At 48.5% G+C, this 16,078-nt stretch overlaps 2 protein-coding genes across 7 annotated transcripts; both read left to right on the top strand.

Moving 5' to 3' along the window:
- Positions 1-762: 762 nt before the first annotated feature.
- On the top strand, positions 763-10,565 carry CLK2 (CDC like kinase 2). 5 transcript variants are annotated; one of them, XM_077156377.1, is made up of 13 exons: positions 763-1,051; positions 3,568-3,737; positions 4,513-4,738; positions 5,436-5,520; positions 5,871-5,937; positions 6,107-6,223; positions 7,004-7,170; positions 7,937-8,031; positions 8,661-8,790; positions 8,896-8,978; positions 9,159-9,238; positions 9,419-9,509; positions 10,034-10,565. In XM_077156377.1, exons 2-13 carry the CDS (start codon positions 3,568-3,570, stop codon positions 10,217-10,219), a joined length of 1,497 nt encoding a protein of 498 aa, XP_077012492.1. In that variant the 5' UTR covers positions 763-1,051; the 3' UTR covers positions 10,220-10,565. The 5 variants fall into 5 exon arrangements, with proteins under 5 accessions (XP_077012492.1, XP_077012491.1, XP_077012490.1 ...); XM_077156376.1 differs by having other exon boundaries at positions 5,433-5,520; XM_077156375.1 differs by having other exon boundaries at positions 4,510-4,738.
- Positions 10,566-11,014: 449 nt separating this feature from the next.
- On the top strand, positions 11,015-15,835 carry SCAMP3 (secretory carrier membrane protein 3). 2 transcript variants are annotated; one of them, XM_077156381.1, is made up of 9 exons: positions 11,019-11,345; positions 11,674-11,751; positions 12,790-12,912; positions 12,999-13,119; positions 13,565-13,693; positions 14,128-14,287; positions 14,394-14,495; positions 15,037-15,154; positions 15,432-15,835. In XM_077156381.1, the coding sequence occupies exons 1-9, from the start codon at positions 11,280-11,282 to the stop codon at positions 15,576-15,578; spliced, it is 1,044 nt and encodes a 347-aa protein (XP_077012496.1). In that variant the 5' UTR covers positions 11,019-11,279; the 3' UTR covers positions 15,579-15,835. The 2 variants fall into 2 exon arrangements, with proteins under 2 accessions (XP_077012497.1, XP_077012496.1); XM_077156382.1 differs by lacking the exon at positions 11,674-11,751 and having other exon boundaries at positions 11,015-11,345.
- Positions 15,836-16,078: the final 243 nt, after the last annotated feature.

The raw sequence follows: 16,078 nt of genomic DNA, 5'->3' as shown, positions 1-16,078 counted from the left end.
GATCTGGTTACTCCCCCATCTAAGCTACCCTCTGATATTCCTTGAGTTAATACAGTTATCCTTGGGTTATTTTTAAATTTCCCTTGCAAGTTTCCTTTCTGGTCAACTGTCAATTCCTTCTATAGCGTTTCTGACCTCACCTAGTTAGCCTCAAGGTCTCTTCCTCTCTCTCTCTTTTTTTTCTTTCCCGATTCGGTGAACTTATATTTCTCACATTTTTCGTACAAGGCACGTAGGATACAGTTCTCAAGTGATTTCCCTTTTTCGGCACCTGATTGTTCAGCCTTCCATTTTTCACACTTTACTTCCACGGCCATGCCCCCGCCCACACACATGAATAACTTTTGTTCAGAACAAAGGTTGGGAACCCCTCTTTGCTGCGGTTAGACAGGTACTGTTTTAAAAAACTGGATATTTTTCGGCTATGCTGGTGAAACAGACCTCACGCCAAGCCTCTCAAGATAAGGTCTGCGGAGAGACGACACACCTTTCATTCAACAAAGCCACAGAAATCTCGATGAAAAGGGTAAAGGACTGGAGACCGAGAGGAGGCGGGGCAAACTGGTCTAGTAGGTGTCCGTGCGCCCCTGCCACTCCTTCTTCGCCCCCAGGAACATCCACCCTCGGCATCTCTCCCGCCCCATTGGGCGGACGCCCACGACCTACGTGAGCACGCGATGGCGTGCGCGCCCCTGGGGGCGAAAACCAGGGGTAGCTGGGAAGGGACGCAGTGCGTGCCTGCGTGCGTGCGTACGTGCTCGCTCACGGTGGCGGCGGCGGATCGGAGAGGCCAGATCCGGAGACCGAGCTGGGATCGGGCCCCGGGCGGGGGCGGTGCGAGCGGCGCCAAGTGGATCCTGGGGGCGGGGACGGAGCAGGGGCGGGCGGGACTGGAGCGGAGCCCGGGAACGGGGCGGGAGGTCCCAGGGTTCTGGGTTGGGGGGTGTGGAGCTGCACTTCGTCGCCGCGGGGGTGCCGGGACTCCGGCCGCAGTGCCGCCGCCATCACGGACTTCCTGTGGGACAAGCGCACGGGCCTCGCCGCCAGAACGGTGAGCGCGCGGGCTGCGGGTTCGCGCGGAAAGATGGCGGCTGTGGGGGCGCGCCCTGCGGGGCGGGCGGGGGTAGGATGGAATTGGGGGCAAGGGACGGGGGCGAGATTATGAGAGAGTTGAGACTTGGGAAGTGGCAGAATGGGGGAGTAGGGAGATGAAGTGGAAAGAGGTCGACCTGCCTTAGATCTGTCTGGGGAGGTCCATAGGAAACTTGCGAGGGGCCAAAGTAGGAGACGGGTGATGGAGTAAAGGATAGGAGAGGTCCCAGAGATGAGAAGGAGCAAAACATCAAAGTTGAACCAAGGCTGAGGGAGAAGACACGGTGTGTGTCACGTGGGATACGAAAAGAGTTTGAGTGTGTGTTGGGTTTTTTAAATGTGAAAAGTAAAAATAGGATTTCTAAGTTGAGAAGTGTTCTAGGCTATATATGCTTTGTGGGAAGGAGGACTGTGAGGAACTTTGGTGGCAGTATGTATGTGGTAAGGTGTTATTTATGTGACTGTGTTAACTAAACAAGGTTGAATTACCTGTGCTTTGCATCTTATTGGTTTTCTCCTATTCCCATTAGGCCAGGAATGAGTCAAATACCACCCGCCCCAATTTGAGGAAGTTGGGAAGCAGTGGCTCAGAATGGGAGCCAGATGTTAGAGTCATTAATTCTTTTGCACACTTTATCCTACCACCACCACCACTACTTCTGAATCCCTGGGTCTGTTCATTTTGTTCTGCCCTCCTATTCCCTTCTTCTTAGATTATGACAATGATTTCTGTCTTGATTCTTTCTCTAAAAAACATCTGTGCACCTTGCAGTTCTATATCCAGTAACTAGAGGGTGGCCAGTTCTCAACCAAGTAATTTTTTTTTAATAAAACCAATCAACACACAATATGAACATTTTTTTATGACATAGTTGTATATCATCATCATGATCATTTCTTAGAACATTTGCATCAATTCAAAAAAAAGAAAACAAAAAAAATCATACGTATAATACCCCTTACCCCTCCCTTTCACTGATCACTAGCATTTCAGTCTACTAAATTTATTTTAACGTTTGTTCCCCCTATTTTTTATTTATTTTTAATCCATATGTTTTACGCATCTGTCCATAAGGTAGATAAAAGAAGCATCAGACACAAGGTTTTCACAATCACACAGTCACGTTGTGAAAGCTATATCATTATACAATTATTTTCAAGAAACGTGGCTACTGGAACACAGCTCTACATTTTCAGGCAGTTCTCTCCAGCCTCTCTGTTATGCCTTAACTAAAAAGGTGTCGTCTATTTTTAATGTGTAAGAATAATCTCCAGGATAATGTCTCGACTCTGGAATCTCTCAGCCATTGACACTTTATTTTGTCTCATTTCTTTCTACCCCCCTTTCGGTCAAGAAGGTTTTCTCAATCCCTTGGTGCTAAGTCCCAGCTCATTCTAGGATTTCTGTCCCATGTTGCCAGGAAGGTCCACACCCCTGGGAGTCATGTCCCACGTAGAGAGGGGGAGGGCAGTGAGTTTGCTTGTTGTGTTGGCTGGAGAGAGAGGCCACATCTGAGCAACAAAAGAGGTTCTCGTGGAGGTGACTCTTAGGCCTAATTTTAAGTAGGCTTAACCTTTCCTTTGTGGGGTTAAGTTTCATATGAACAAACCCCAAGATTGGAGGCTTAGCCTATTGCTTTGGTTGTCTGCACTGCTTGTGAGGATATCAAGAATTCTCCACTTGGGGCAGTTGAATTTTCCCCCTTTCTCACCATTCCTCCAAGGGGACTTTACAGATACTTTTTATTCACTGTTCAAGTCCTTCTGGGATTTATCGAGTCAGCCACATAATTTTGATATTAATTAAAAATAGTTATTCTCTACTAGCACAAGAGGGGAGGAGTCGGATGGAAAGCTGATTGTACTTTGGGGCCTCCTGTATTAAAACCTCTCACAAAGATGTGAGAGACAGTAGTTCAAGGATTCAGGCCCAGATTTCTTAAACTTGCTTAAATTTGGTATATACCTACTATATCTAGAAATCTATGAACTGGATTCCCACTCTCAGAATACTGATCATCTAGCTGGGAGATAAGATACATTCTTAGGGACTGAAAAAGCCTAACAGTGTATGCTATAGCTTTATTCACTTGTTATGAGAAAGTCATTGTGGCATAGATCTGTCTTGGGACTGTGACAGTTTCTGTCAGTCACACAGTCTTATCACGATAGAATTATGGCCCAGACCTGAGAGTCTTTCACGGAGCCGTGTTGGGGGAAAACGAGGTTAGAGGAATGAGCAGCATGGGTGGAAGGGGAGCGTCCCAGAGTTTTCAGTCACAGTAGTTGAGTACGCATTCCAATCAGGAGGAATTGTAAGCACAGAGGAAGACTGAAGAAGTTGTGAATGGTGAAAAGAGGTAGGGGTAAAAGAGCAGAAAGCAGGTTAGCATCTTTGGAATAGTGGGTCCTTGTAGGGGGACCTCTGGAAACTCCAAGCATCCCTCACTATTTCCACTTTTCCTTCCGTTCCAGATGCCTCATCCCCGAAGATACCATTCCTCAGAGCGAGGCAGCCGGGGGAGTTACCATGAACACTATCGGAGCCGAAAGCATAAACGACGAAGAAGCCGCTCCTGGTCTAGTAGCAGTGACCGGACACGGCGGCCCAGGCGGGAAGATAGCTACCATGTCCGTTCTCGGAGGTGAGGCCTCTGGAAGAAAAAACGAGTCTCAGGGTCACAAATATTTGTTCAACAGGTATTTATTGGTTACGTGCTAAGGGCATTGCTCTAAGCATCTGGGAGAAGATGATGTTCAAGGTGGGTAACAACAGCCATTTGCAGCGTTAGGAGTATTATTACAGAAGAAGTACATAGTGAAGGGATGAGGAGGCACTCAGCAATTTTGATTGGAGTGGGACAGGATGTGAGGACGTGTAGTTTAGGAAACACTCCCCAGGGAAGGTGACATCTAAGCTTGTCTGAGGACAGGTAGAAGTCAAATGAGAGATGTGGTATGTGCAAAGGACTGAAGACTAGAGATAGCTATGTATTTAATAGACCAGACAAACTTAGGTCTTAGGATTTTTATAGTTTAGCAGCATGTTCAGTGGGAGGGATGGGTCAGAGGTGGTTTAGAGTAAGGCTGGATTTCAGTCAATGAAGGTTTGAGAACAACATGGCTATTTGTTCCATTGTAACACTGGAGGGGAGAGGGAGGTCTCTAGAGGGAGTGATTGCTCTTCTGATGACTTTGCAGTAGTCTTGGTGACATACAGGTGTCAGGATCCTCCTCTGTGCTCAGTCATCACACTTCTCTGGTCCTTGATCCTCTTGGAATGACTTTTTGAGGGTCTGGGAGCAGTTTTTCTAGCATTATTTTCTGTCCTCACTTGGGGAGGACCTTTTTGCATGGGTGGCAGGGGATGTGTCCTGAACAGATGCATCTGATGGGGTTTTCTGTGTTGTTCAATAGCAGCTATGATGATCGTTCATCTGATCGGAGGGCATATGACCGGAGATACTGCGGTAGCTACAGGCGCAACGACTACAGCCGGGATCGGGGAGAGGCCTACTATGACACGGACTATCGGCATTCCTATGAATACCATCGGGAGGACAGTAGTTACCGCAGCCAGCGCAGCAGCCGTAGGAAGCACAGGCGGCGGAGGCGGCGCAGCCGGACATTCAGCCGCTCATCTTCGGTGAGTGTCCTGCCTAGGCCCTTCCTCTCCCCACTCTTCTTCAGACCCTCTAGGACCCTGGTAAGTGAGAAGTATTCTTTTTTCAGCTGAGCATTGGGGCATGAAAATTGAGGTGGGCACTGAGCCTGTCTACTCTCCTGGAAGCACTCTGGCTCTTGAAGGGGCCTGGAATCTACTTTGGAAATAGATGGGCACGGAGTATTTGTGACCCCCAGTGCCCTTCCTGGCATGCTGGGCTTACTGTGTTTGGGAGCAGCTCCTCTGCCCCAGAAGCCTTCACTTCCTATCAGGGACCTTACTCGTGGAGTGCTTTTCTCCCCCAAGCCCTGGGCTCTGTGGCCCCCCTGGCAGGCGGTCTTGGGTGGGGGCAAGGGGAGATCTTTGCCCATCTGAAAGGGCATTGTGTAGAGCATGGGGTTGTGGGTGACACTGGCAACGACACCACTTCTCTGCTCTGCCCATGCCTCTCCCTGTTCCCGTTTTGGGTTTGGGGACTTGGGATTGTGCGCCGCTCTCTCTTCTCACCCCGATCCGTCTTACTGCATCTGACGTGTTCCCTTCCACTGTCCCCCATCATCGTCTGTCCCCCATGGCTGGGCGCCTGTGACCGGTGACCCCTCCACCACCCACCCCGCCTCCCTCCGGCCCCCGCTCCGACACCTGGCTTGCTCCGACCCCCCCCGCCCCCCGACAGCAGCACAGCAGCCGGAGAGCCAAGAGTGTAGAAGACGACGCTGAGGGCCACCTCATCTACCACGTCGGGGACTGGCTACAAGAGCGATGTACAAGCCAAATCGTAACAATCCTATAGCCTATAATGGTCCCATAGCCATCCTAACGTCCCGAGCCAACCTAAGTCACAGTCTCTTTTGCCTTTTCTCAGTGGTGTTGTTTATCTGGGTGGTTTGAGTTGCTGTTGAGAATTGACTTCTTCTGTCCACTCCCAGCTCTCATGGCCCCTGGGTTAAAGGTGGTGGGAATCACTCAGGGGTTTTCTTCCCCTGTGACCATCTGTATCTGTTCCCCCTTCCTTCATCTCACCCCAGGTTGCTATATGCTTTTTTCTTCCAATTCAGCTCATTCCCCATCTTCTCTCCCTCCCTCTCCCCGACCCTACTTTGTTTCATTTCAGATGAAATTGTAAGCACCTTGGGAGAGGGGACCTTTGGCCGAGTTGTACAATGTGTCGACCATCGCAGGTAACTGCCAGCCCCCTTCTGATTCCAACCCTGCTAGGAGTAAAGACAAAAAATATCTCAGGCTTTTTTCCTGATTAGCCAAAGGCAGAATTTCTTAGTCCCCAGATAGCCCCATTCAGGTGGAGATGTTCTTGAGAACCCAGCAAAAGTCTCTTGTGCCAATCTACAGGGGTGGGACTCGAGTTGCCCTGAAGATCATTAAGAATGTGGAGAAGTACAAGGAAGCAGCTCGACTTGAAATCAATGTGCTGGAGAAAATCAACGAGAAGGACCCTGACAACAAGAAGTAAGCAAGCAGAGGAGTTTGAGGAGAAATTGAGAGGTTCCACTCCCAGCTTTGGGTTAGGAAAGGCAGGGAAATCCTGGTTCTTCTCATCCATTCAGTTATCTTTTGTTCATCATCTTAGAGAATAGAATATCAGGTCATGAGGGTCTCTAATCCATTCCCCTTCTTTCTGGGGCAGTTAGATTGCTTTGTTCTCTACAATTTAGCCCCAGTCCAGCATGGCCTCTGTAAAGGTGTGTTTTAGACGTGGCCCTGGGACTGAGCATGAACGTTTTCATCAAAAAATGAATTACGTTTTTATACTTAGAACTATACCAGTGAGGCCACAGACATTTAAATAGTAACATTTCTGTCCACGCACATTCATAGGCCAAAAATAGAATAAATATTGAATAAAGATAATAATAAGGCAGTAGATATAAACATGGGCCTAGTTAAGGCTGACTGAATTTCAGAAGAGGGGGCTATGGTTGAGGTTTAGAAGTGACAGCCTGGCAATTCAGGGTCCTTGCTGTTTGGACCCCCTGGCACTAAGCAGTTCATCAGCATATAAGATTTTTGAAACAATTTAAAAGGTTGCAGGAAAATGGTTTGAAGCTTAGGCAGGTGTTACCTCTCTTCTTGGGTCTGCTAGAAAGACCATTTTCTAGCTGTATTGAAATTTGTTAATGCTTGTTTTTACACAAGTGGGATTAACTTTTATGGACCCTCCTTGTTAGAGGGTTGGTGGGCAGATGGGAGCTCATCAAACATCCCTCTTTCCCCCATCTCTCTTCCTAGCCTCTGTGTCCAGATGTTTGACTGGTTTGACTACCATGGCCACATGTGTATCTCCTTTGAACTCCTGGGCCTTAGCACCTTCGATTTCCTCAAAGACAACAACTACCTGCCCTACCCTATCCACCAAGTGCGCCACATGGCCTTCCAGCTGTGCCAGGCTGTCATGTGTGAGTGGGGTGGGCCAAGGTGGACTCGGGCAGCCCTTCCCTCCACTGGACCTCTTCGGTCTCGGATGTGTGCTGGCGAAGCCCCTAAACAGTCAACTTTTGATTATCTTCAGTTCCTTTATTCACTGTCATGTTGACATCACTTCAGGCGTAACTCTTTGATGTCATTGATTGCTCTTACTGTACATTCAACCTGCAGGAACTGGAAGAAAAAGCCTTTGAAACCAAAGCACTTAACTTTTCTCCTTTTCCTCCCTTTTCCACTTTCTTGGGGAAGTGTAAGTTAGACAGCAGACACTAAGGCAGAAACTCTACTCAGGCTAGAAGTTTACATTTGTCTGAGATGAGATGCTTTCTCCATTCCCAGAAAAGCAGGTGGCATGGGGAGTAGTTGAGTCAAGGGACCAGGTAGGAAATGCAGATCAATATATTGTTCTCTTCAGTCTTCACAATAATAGAGCTTCACAGAATTGAATCCACAGAATGTTAGATACAGCATATGCCAAAGTCTGTACAGATAAACAACCCATAGCAAATTACCTTTTTTTAAATATATATATTAACTGAGAATTGCATGTTTTTCTTACATTAATAAGTGTGGGGCTTCTTGGACCAGGCATTTCATTTGGATGTAGAACAGAAAGCAGCACTAGTGGCTCTGGACCTGCTTCACTAATCTTCATCTAGATGACCAAGCCTGGGGCCACCTAGTGTTGCTTATCCCTGGCTCCCTAGTCTGAGCCCGACCTGGTCTTTTCCCCTGCAGTCCTCCATGATAACAAGCTGACACATACGGACCTCAAACCTGAAAATATCCTGTTTGTGAATTCAGACTATGAGCTCACCTACAACCTAGAGAAGGTAAGGTGGACAGGGTCTACCCCTTGGCCAGCTGTGCCACTCTGCCTTTCACTCAGCCCTTTCTGTCCCACTTTGGCTTCTTTGTCCCACATTCCTCCCTTTCTGGCTCTTACTGGGCAAAACCAGTGTACCAGAACAGCTTGCAAAGGAGAAATTGTAAGAGGCTATAAATTAAATTGGGAGAAAACTTAGGAAAACAACATCAGATATTGTTCCACTAGAATGAAAATGCTTTTAAGGTTCTTGGTTTGGACTTCCTTCTCTTTTAAATGTGTATTTCTGTAAGGTAGGAACGCTCATCTCCCTTGACTAACTGAAAATAACAGAGATTATTGCTAAAGGGGCTCTCTCCCTCCTTCAACCCCTTTGCTACTTATTACATTTATATATACTGGTCACTAAGGTACAGTCTTTAGATACACACTGTTCTATTGTAATCATTTCTTAATCCTCTTCCTCCCCCAATCCTAATGTACTCTGCTGGATATGGGGGGAGGCTGTAGAGCAAGAGATTCTCCAGTATGTGTGGGAGTAGGCAGGAGGCCAGAGTTGCTTTGTTAAAGCTCAGAAGCATTTTAAAGAATAGTGGTGAAATCTAGGGCTAAGATGCAGATTCTTCTCTTCTCTAGAAGCGAGATGAGCGCAGTGTGAAGAGCACAGCTGTGCGGGTGGTGGATTTTGGCAGTGCCACCTTTGACCATGAGCACCATAGCACCATTGTCTCAACTCGCCATTACCGAGCGCCAGAGGTCATCCTTGGTAAGGGAGGGCAAGGTTGTCCAACTGCATGAGGGAATGTAGTGGTGAGGGTGGGGCCCTGTGAAGCCTCCTAATACCTTTTTCCTTCTCCCTGTTTCCACTCAGAGTTGGGCTGGTCACAGCCTTGTGATGTATGGAGCATAGGCTGCATCATCTTCGAGTACTATGTTGGCTTCACCCTCTTCCAGGTAAGTAGTAGAGTTTTTTCATCACCACCAGATATTCTTCTACCTGATTTCTTTGTTGTCTGCCGAGGACCTGCCTGCTCCCTCCACACGTTCCTTCATATTACCCATCTCAGTAGCTAGTCCTCAGCCTGCTTTTTCCTCTTCACTAGCCCCATGCTCAGCTCTGTCTCTGTTTCCTAGACCCATGATAACAGAGAGCATCTAGCCATGATGGAAAGGATCTTGGGTCCTATCCCTTCCCGGATGATCCGAAAAACAAGGTGAACCTTGGGTGGGAGGGACTTAACTGTTTTCCTTTTCTCTATGGAATTAGTCTCTTTCACATCATTTTCATTTTTCTTTGATGCCCCCTCACCCCAGCTACTCTCAGATGGGGGAGAAAAGAATTATTTCATAACAAATGGAACCTCCTGATTCCTAAACCTCCCTTTCACCTTTAGGAAGCAGAAGTATTTTTACCGGGGTCGCCTGGATTGGGATGAGAATACATCAGCTGGGCGCTATGTTCGAGAGAACTGCAAACCACTACGGGTGAGCAGGGCTGGGAATAAGTAATGCCCACCACCCAGAGTTTATTTCCTTAAGGTTGTTTGCCATAAGCAGAAATTTGGGAAAGGAGGGGAGAAAAACTGGAAGAAGACATCTTTGGTCAATAGAAGAACTATAAGAGGGGGAGTGGGTTTTTTGAAGGGAAAGAGGTTAAACAGCCACATCTTTTGTGAGCCAGAATTCAAAGCAATGTCCTGGATTCTTTGGATCAGGCAGAAAATAAACTACTTTTGAAGAGCTTACATTTTAATGATGACCTAAAGAAGATTCATGAAGTTGACAAGGATATACAAGTAGAACTTTCAAAGAGTGAAGTAATTGTGCTAGTGGGAAGGTAGTTTGAGCTATAATACTGGAAATGTTGGTCACGATGTGGCTGTCATAAAGTAGCATTCAAAATGGTTACAAGCAGAGCTTTGGTTCTCCGAGAATGAAAGCTAGGGTCTTGAAGGATGTAGAGTTTGTAAGGCACCCTGCCTCACTTTTTTCCTGCCCTCCACCACCAGCGGTATTTGACCTCAGAGGCAGAGGAACATCACCAGCTCTTCGATCTGATTGAAAGCATGCTAGAGTATGAACCTGCTAAACGGCTGACCTTGGGTGAGGCCCTTCAGCATTCTTTCTTCGCTCGCCTTCGGGCTGAGCCGCCCAGTGCCAAGTTGTGGGACTCGAGTCGGGATATCAGTCGGTGACGATCAGGCCCTGGGCCCCACTGCATCTATTAGAGCAGTGGGTGTCCAGTTCAGGACACTGGTGCTTTTTTATACAAGAAAACAGAGCTGGAGTGCACTCCTTCCTCCTGGCTCTCTGTATACCTGTGAATATGTGAAATAGTGTAAATATGACAAAACCTGTACTTATCACTTCCACCCCTCCCTTGTACATAATGCCATTCCATCCCACATTTTTCCCATCCTCTCCTGCTCCCTCACATGGAGTTAAATGGGGGCAGAAAGAGGTAACCAGGTGGTATCTACCCCATCTTTTATAAGGAATTTTGTACAGTCTTTGTGAAATAAAATGACGTGCTTCATCAGACCCCCATCCCTGGACTTTGAAGTTTGGGAATGTTGGGTTGAACGGACGAGAAGATCGCCAACATTTCTAAGTCCGGGTATGAAGGGAGAATCCATCTTAATGTCCCAGAGCCGGGCCACCGGTTTGTTTTATCTTCCTAAGCTGGCGGGGTCGGGGGCAGGCCAGCAATGATGAGTAGAGTAACATTCCTATTCCCTCAGGGTTGAATGGGAACGGGCTATAGAAGGTGACGCTTCCTCTGGTCTGGAATGAGGGCTGGAGAAGAGGCCCTACCTGTTGAGTCATTAAGCTGGGTGCCAGGATAGCGCTGGAACCCCAAATAGAAAAAGCCTGTTCCAACTCCGGAGAATCGGCCACGGAGGGTTCCGCCATACCTTGCGAGACTAGGAAGGCCGGGAGTTCTGACGCGCGGCCCCCTGGGAGATGTAGTTCGTTAATGGGTAGGGTCACGTGGGAAGGAAGCGGTACTTGGCTGTAGGAGGGTGTTAGCGGTGTCACGTGGAGCGCCTCAGTCTTTGATTTTCGCCAAAGCGCAAGCGCAGCTCGCGGCTGCTGCGGGGATTCTTGAGACCCTTCCGGTCGAGACACCCAATCCGAGTACAGAGGAGCGGGGCGGACCAAGCGGAGCGGAGGGAGCTCGCGGAGCAACCGCGGCCGCCACTGCCCCGGCAGGGGTGTGTAGGATTCGGTGCGGCCTCGGCCGCAGATGCAAGTATGGCACAGAGCAGAGATGACGGCAATCCGTTCGCCGAGCCCAACGAGCTTGATAACCCGTTTCAGGTGACTTGCACCGGCCTCCTTTGGGCAATTGGTTGACTCTTCTCGGTTGTGGAGGGTCGGGCTAACTCGTATTCCCATTTCTGTAATTTGATTCTGGAAAGGTCCGCCACGTGGGATTGACGGTGACTCCAGACCAGTGAACACCTTGAGGGGCGGGCCCTGTCCCTTCAAGGAACTAATACCGGCAGTGTGGGGTGACGGGTTTTGGGGCAAACAGTGTGGCCCCCTACGGTGCGATCCGTGTAGCCATAGACATTTTAGGAGACGTCTCTGGGAATCTCCCCAGGAGACACCAGGCACTAGCTGAGCCCCAGGTCTCTGCCCACAGGACCCGGCTGTGATCCAGCACCGACCCAGTCCACAATATGCCACTCTTGACGTCTACAACCCTTTTGAGACCCGGGAGGTGAGCTTATGGAGCGCAAGGGAGAGGAGGGGGTACCACTAAGCCCAATGTCTGGGGCCAGGGACCTTTGTTGGCTGCAGAGAAAGAAATAAGCGCTGTGGTCTTAGCTCGCTGAAAGAGACCATTCTGCCATGGGATGCTTCATTCTTCTAGAAAACACTGGGCCAACGATCCAGCTTTACAAATAAGTTCTAAGAGGACTAGAAATCTGGCAAAGTCTGATCCAAGGCTTCTGTCTGGGAAGGCTTATTTGGAGAAAAGAAAAGATGGTGTTGTTATGCAGTTAGAAAGCAGGGAATGAGGAGAAATAAACCTGTTTGTCCTAGTGGACTAGAGAATGGTAAGGTGAGAGGTTAAGGAGGTAGATGTGGCCGATGAGGACCAAGGGCTGCTGCAGGTCATCAAAGAGTTTTCTGACAAATTGAACCTAAGAACTAACTTTCTACCAGCTGAGGCTGGGGTTGCTGTCCTTAGGTAATGAGCTTTGGGTCTAAAGGCCCATTGAAGCAGATTCTAGATTCCTGTGTTATGGGGAACCAGGTGATCCTTAAGATCTTTTCCAGAGTGGCTGGAAGGAAGTTTTTGAAACTGTTGCACTGTGTTCCAGTAGCCTTGATTCTTGAAGACGATTGTATAACGATATGACTTTTACAGTGTGTGTTATTGTGAAAATCTTGTGTCTGATGCCCCTTTTATCCAGGGTATGGACAGATGAGTAAAATGTATGGATACAAAATAAATAAGTAAATAAATAGGGGATAAGGGGTAAAATAAATTGGGTAGATTGAAGTACTAGTAGTCATTGAGAGGGAGAGGTAAGGAGTATGGGATGTATGTATTTTTCTTTTTTTTATATTTCTTTTCTGGAGCGATGCAGATCTTCTAGAAATGATGGTGGTGATAAATACACAACTATGTGATGATATTGTGAGCCATTGATTGTACTCCATGTATGGACTGTGTGAAGATTTGTCAATAAAAATAGTAAAAAAAAAAAAAAACAAACAAAAAAAGCAAGATCTTTTCCAAACCCAACAGCCACCACCAGCCTATGAGCCTCCTGCCCCTGCCCCATTGCCACCACCCTCGGCTCCACCTTTGCAGCCCTCACGGAAGCTCAGCCCCCCAGAACCCAAGAATTATGGCTCCTACAGCACCCAGGTAAAGAAAGTGTTCAGTTTGGGGCTGGAGAGAGGGGCCAGCCCTGGGGTCCAGGACTTAGAATTCCCTCTGCTCATCCTGGGCAGGCTTCAGCTGCAGCCGCCACAGCTGAACTGCTAAAGAAGCAAGAAGAGCTCAACCGGAAGGCAGAGGAGTTGGATCGGAGGGAGCGAGAGCTGCAGCATGCTGCCCTAGGAGGCACAGCTAGTGAGTGGATCCTTGGTAGGGTGGGGTGAAGTAAGATAGGGGCATTGCTTCTGGCAGTTTGGAACGAGCAAAAAAAGTATCTAAGAGCATGGGCTCTGGAGCCGAACTGCTGGGTTTGAATTTGTGTCTATTGCTTACTAACCATGAGATCTTAAGCAAGGTGCTTAATCCCTGGTTGCCTCAGTTTCCTTATTTGTAAAATGAAAATAATGTTTGTCCTTGTTTGACAGGATTGTTACGAGGGTTAAACAAGGTCATATAGGCAAAGTAATTAACACAGTGCCTAGAAGTTGTATATAACAATAAATGTTGATTGTTACTCTCCCTGGTCCCCCTGCACCCTGAATCAGAGACAGAAGAGAAGGGCTGGGGAGGAAGGGCAGGGGGGGTAGTCGTCCTGTCTTTGCCTTACTTCCGGGCTCCCCCTGCTTTTTGTGCCTTACAGCTCGACAGAACAATTGGCCCCCGCTACCTTCTTTTTTCCCAGTCCAGCCCTGCTTTTTCCAGGACATCTCCATGGAGATCCCCCAAGAATTTCAGAAAACAGTATCTACCATGTACTACCTCTGGATGTGTGAGTAATGAGAAGACTTTTTGGAGGAAACGTGTGATAGTAACTTGGATATTTCCTGCTCTATAGGCCACTTAACCTGGAACTAGACATTCACCTCTCTTCAACGAGTTTAAGGCCAACTTCTCCAGGAATCTTCCTGGAGTAATCTTTTTATTGTGTCTAGAGTTTATTCTCCAGCCTGATACCAAACATATGTTTTGGCTCCTTCTCCCCCTTTCCCTTGTCCTCATGCATAAACATATTCTGAATACTTTAAATGTCTTTGCAAGGAGGATCACATGTGAATGCGATTTGTTTATTCAGTTCAGTTAAGGAAAGGCAGGGGCTACTTTTATTCTCCCATCTGCAGCAAGGGTTGTACTGTGGGGTTTACATGGGGAGAAGCCTTTATTGCAGCCCAGGAGGACCTGTCATCCTGTCTTTCTGCCCATTAGGCAGCACCCTGGCTCTTCTCCTGAACTTCCTTGCCTGCCTGGCGAGCTTCTGTGTGGATACCAGTAATGGCTCAGGCTTTGGGCTTTCCATCCTCTGGGTCCTCCTTTTTACTCCCTGCTCCTTTGTCTGCTGGTACCGGCCCATGTACAAGGCTTTCCGGTAAGCGGGGTGTGAAGTTGGGGGGATGGGGGACCTGGGATGGGCTCCACATCTGCTCCTCCCCCCTGATTCTTCTCCCACCATCCCCATTTTTGTGTCTTTGCAGGAGCGACAGTTCATTCAATTTCTTCGTTTTCTTCTTCATTTTTTTTGTCCAGGATGTTCTTTTTGTGCTCCAGGCCATTGGCATCCCGGGTTGGGGGTTCAGGTCCGTGAGACTGTCATTGACTGTTACCCCTCTCTTCCACTGCTCTAGACCGAGCCTATACTGGTACTGGGGTAGTTGTTTAGAAAAAGGAAATGTGATTTTTATCCTTGGGAGATACTAGTTTAACAGGAGAGACAAGGCATACTTCCGGGATAGAGCCGGGACAGAATTCCGGACGGGCATAGATGGAGTGAAAGAAAGCTGCATTTGGTCAATCTGAGAAAGCTTCCTGGAGGAGGAATAAATAGCCATGGTTGAAGAGGGGAAGGGAGAGTCCTCAACAAATAAAGGTCTGTTTGGAATGAGAATGCCTAGAAGAGCTTGGTAAGTTAGGAATTCATGATCTGGAAGCTGCAATTAAACTGAGGAGAGGGGATCTAGTTGGTATTATAGTACATGGAATGCTGCCAGGCCAACAGGAGAGCTAGTCCTGGTGGCCACTACTGATAGAATGGGTGGGGCATGTTGGCAACTGTAACCAGAGAAGCTGGGAGGACAGGGTTCCAGTTCTTCGCTGCCACATACCTTTCCCTCCTTACAGTGGCTGGATCTCAGCTCTGGTGGTGCTACACAGCAATAAGGCTGTAGCTGTGCTAATGCTGCTGGTCGCTCTGTTCTTCACTGGCATCTCTGTGCTGGGAATTGTGATGCTAAAGCGGGTAAGGGCTGTGTGGATGGTGGGGCCAGGAGGGTGAGATCATGGGTCCCTAGAGGCCTGGGTGGAACATTCAGGAGGAACTGGGGAGGGCCAGGCTGATGAGTGGGGTCTGAGCTAATGGACTTTGGTGTGTGTGTGTGTGTGTGTGTGTGTACACGGCGGGTGAGAGTCAAGAAGGGAAAGTGAAAGCAGGGTGGTGAATGGTGGTGATGTTGGTTGGCTGGGGTGGGGTAACAGTGGCTGGAACATGCTGTAATGTTTCTGCCTTCTACTTGCAGATCCATTCCCTATACCGCCGCACAGGTGCCAGCTTTCAAAAGGCCCAACAAGAATTTGCCGCTGGGGTCTTCTCCAACCCTGCAGTGCGAACCGCAGCAGCCAACGCGGCCGCTGGGGCTGCTGAAAATGCCTTCCGGGCCCCATGAATCCTGACTGGGACGTCCTGGCCCCGCCACGTGAGGGAGCCAACCTAGCCCCCCGTTCCCGGGGTTTCTTGGACTTGGAGAGGCATCACTACTAGATTGTCCTCTTAAGTGTCCCAAGCCCATGGCCATGACTTCTGATCCTGACTCGGGGGTTCGGGGAGCCCTCTGTGACTCAGTCACTGCCCATCACCTGACCCCAGTCAGGCCACACTGCTGCCACCTTTTCCGCCACCCACCCAGCTTCCTTCTGCTGTGCCAAGGCTGTTGCTTCGGTTATTTAAATAAAAAGAAAGTGGAACTGGAACTCAAGGACCCATTTAATGAATTTTATTGGGAATAGGGTCTCATGAAAGAGAAAGTGTGAAGGGAACTGGAGTGAAGCAGAATGTTAACTCCTGAAGGAGGGTCGGGCCTGGGCTTTAATATAAACTGAGAGCTATGGGGGCTGGGCGGAGAGGCCGGGGGTTGGTGCGGAAACGCCGAGCAGCCAGCGAGCCCTG

This window comes from Tamandua tetradactyla, chromosome 4 (genome assembly GCF_023851605.1).
Source record: "Tamandua tetradactyla isolate mTamTet1 chromosome 4, mTamTet1.pri, whole genome shotgun sequence".
Lineage (NCBI taxonomy): Eukaryota > Metazoa > Chordata > Mammalia > Pilosa > Myrmecophagidae > Tamandua > Tamandua tetradactyla.
This window is presented reverse-complemented; position numbering and strand designations above follow the sequence as displayed.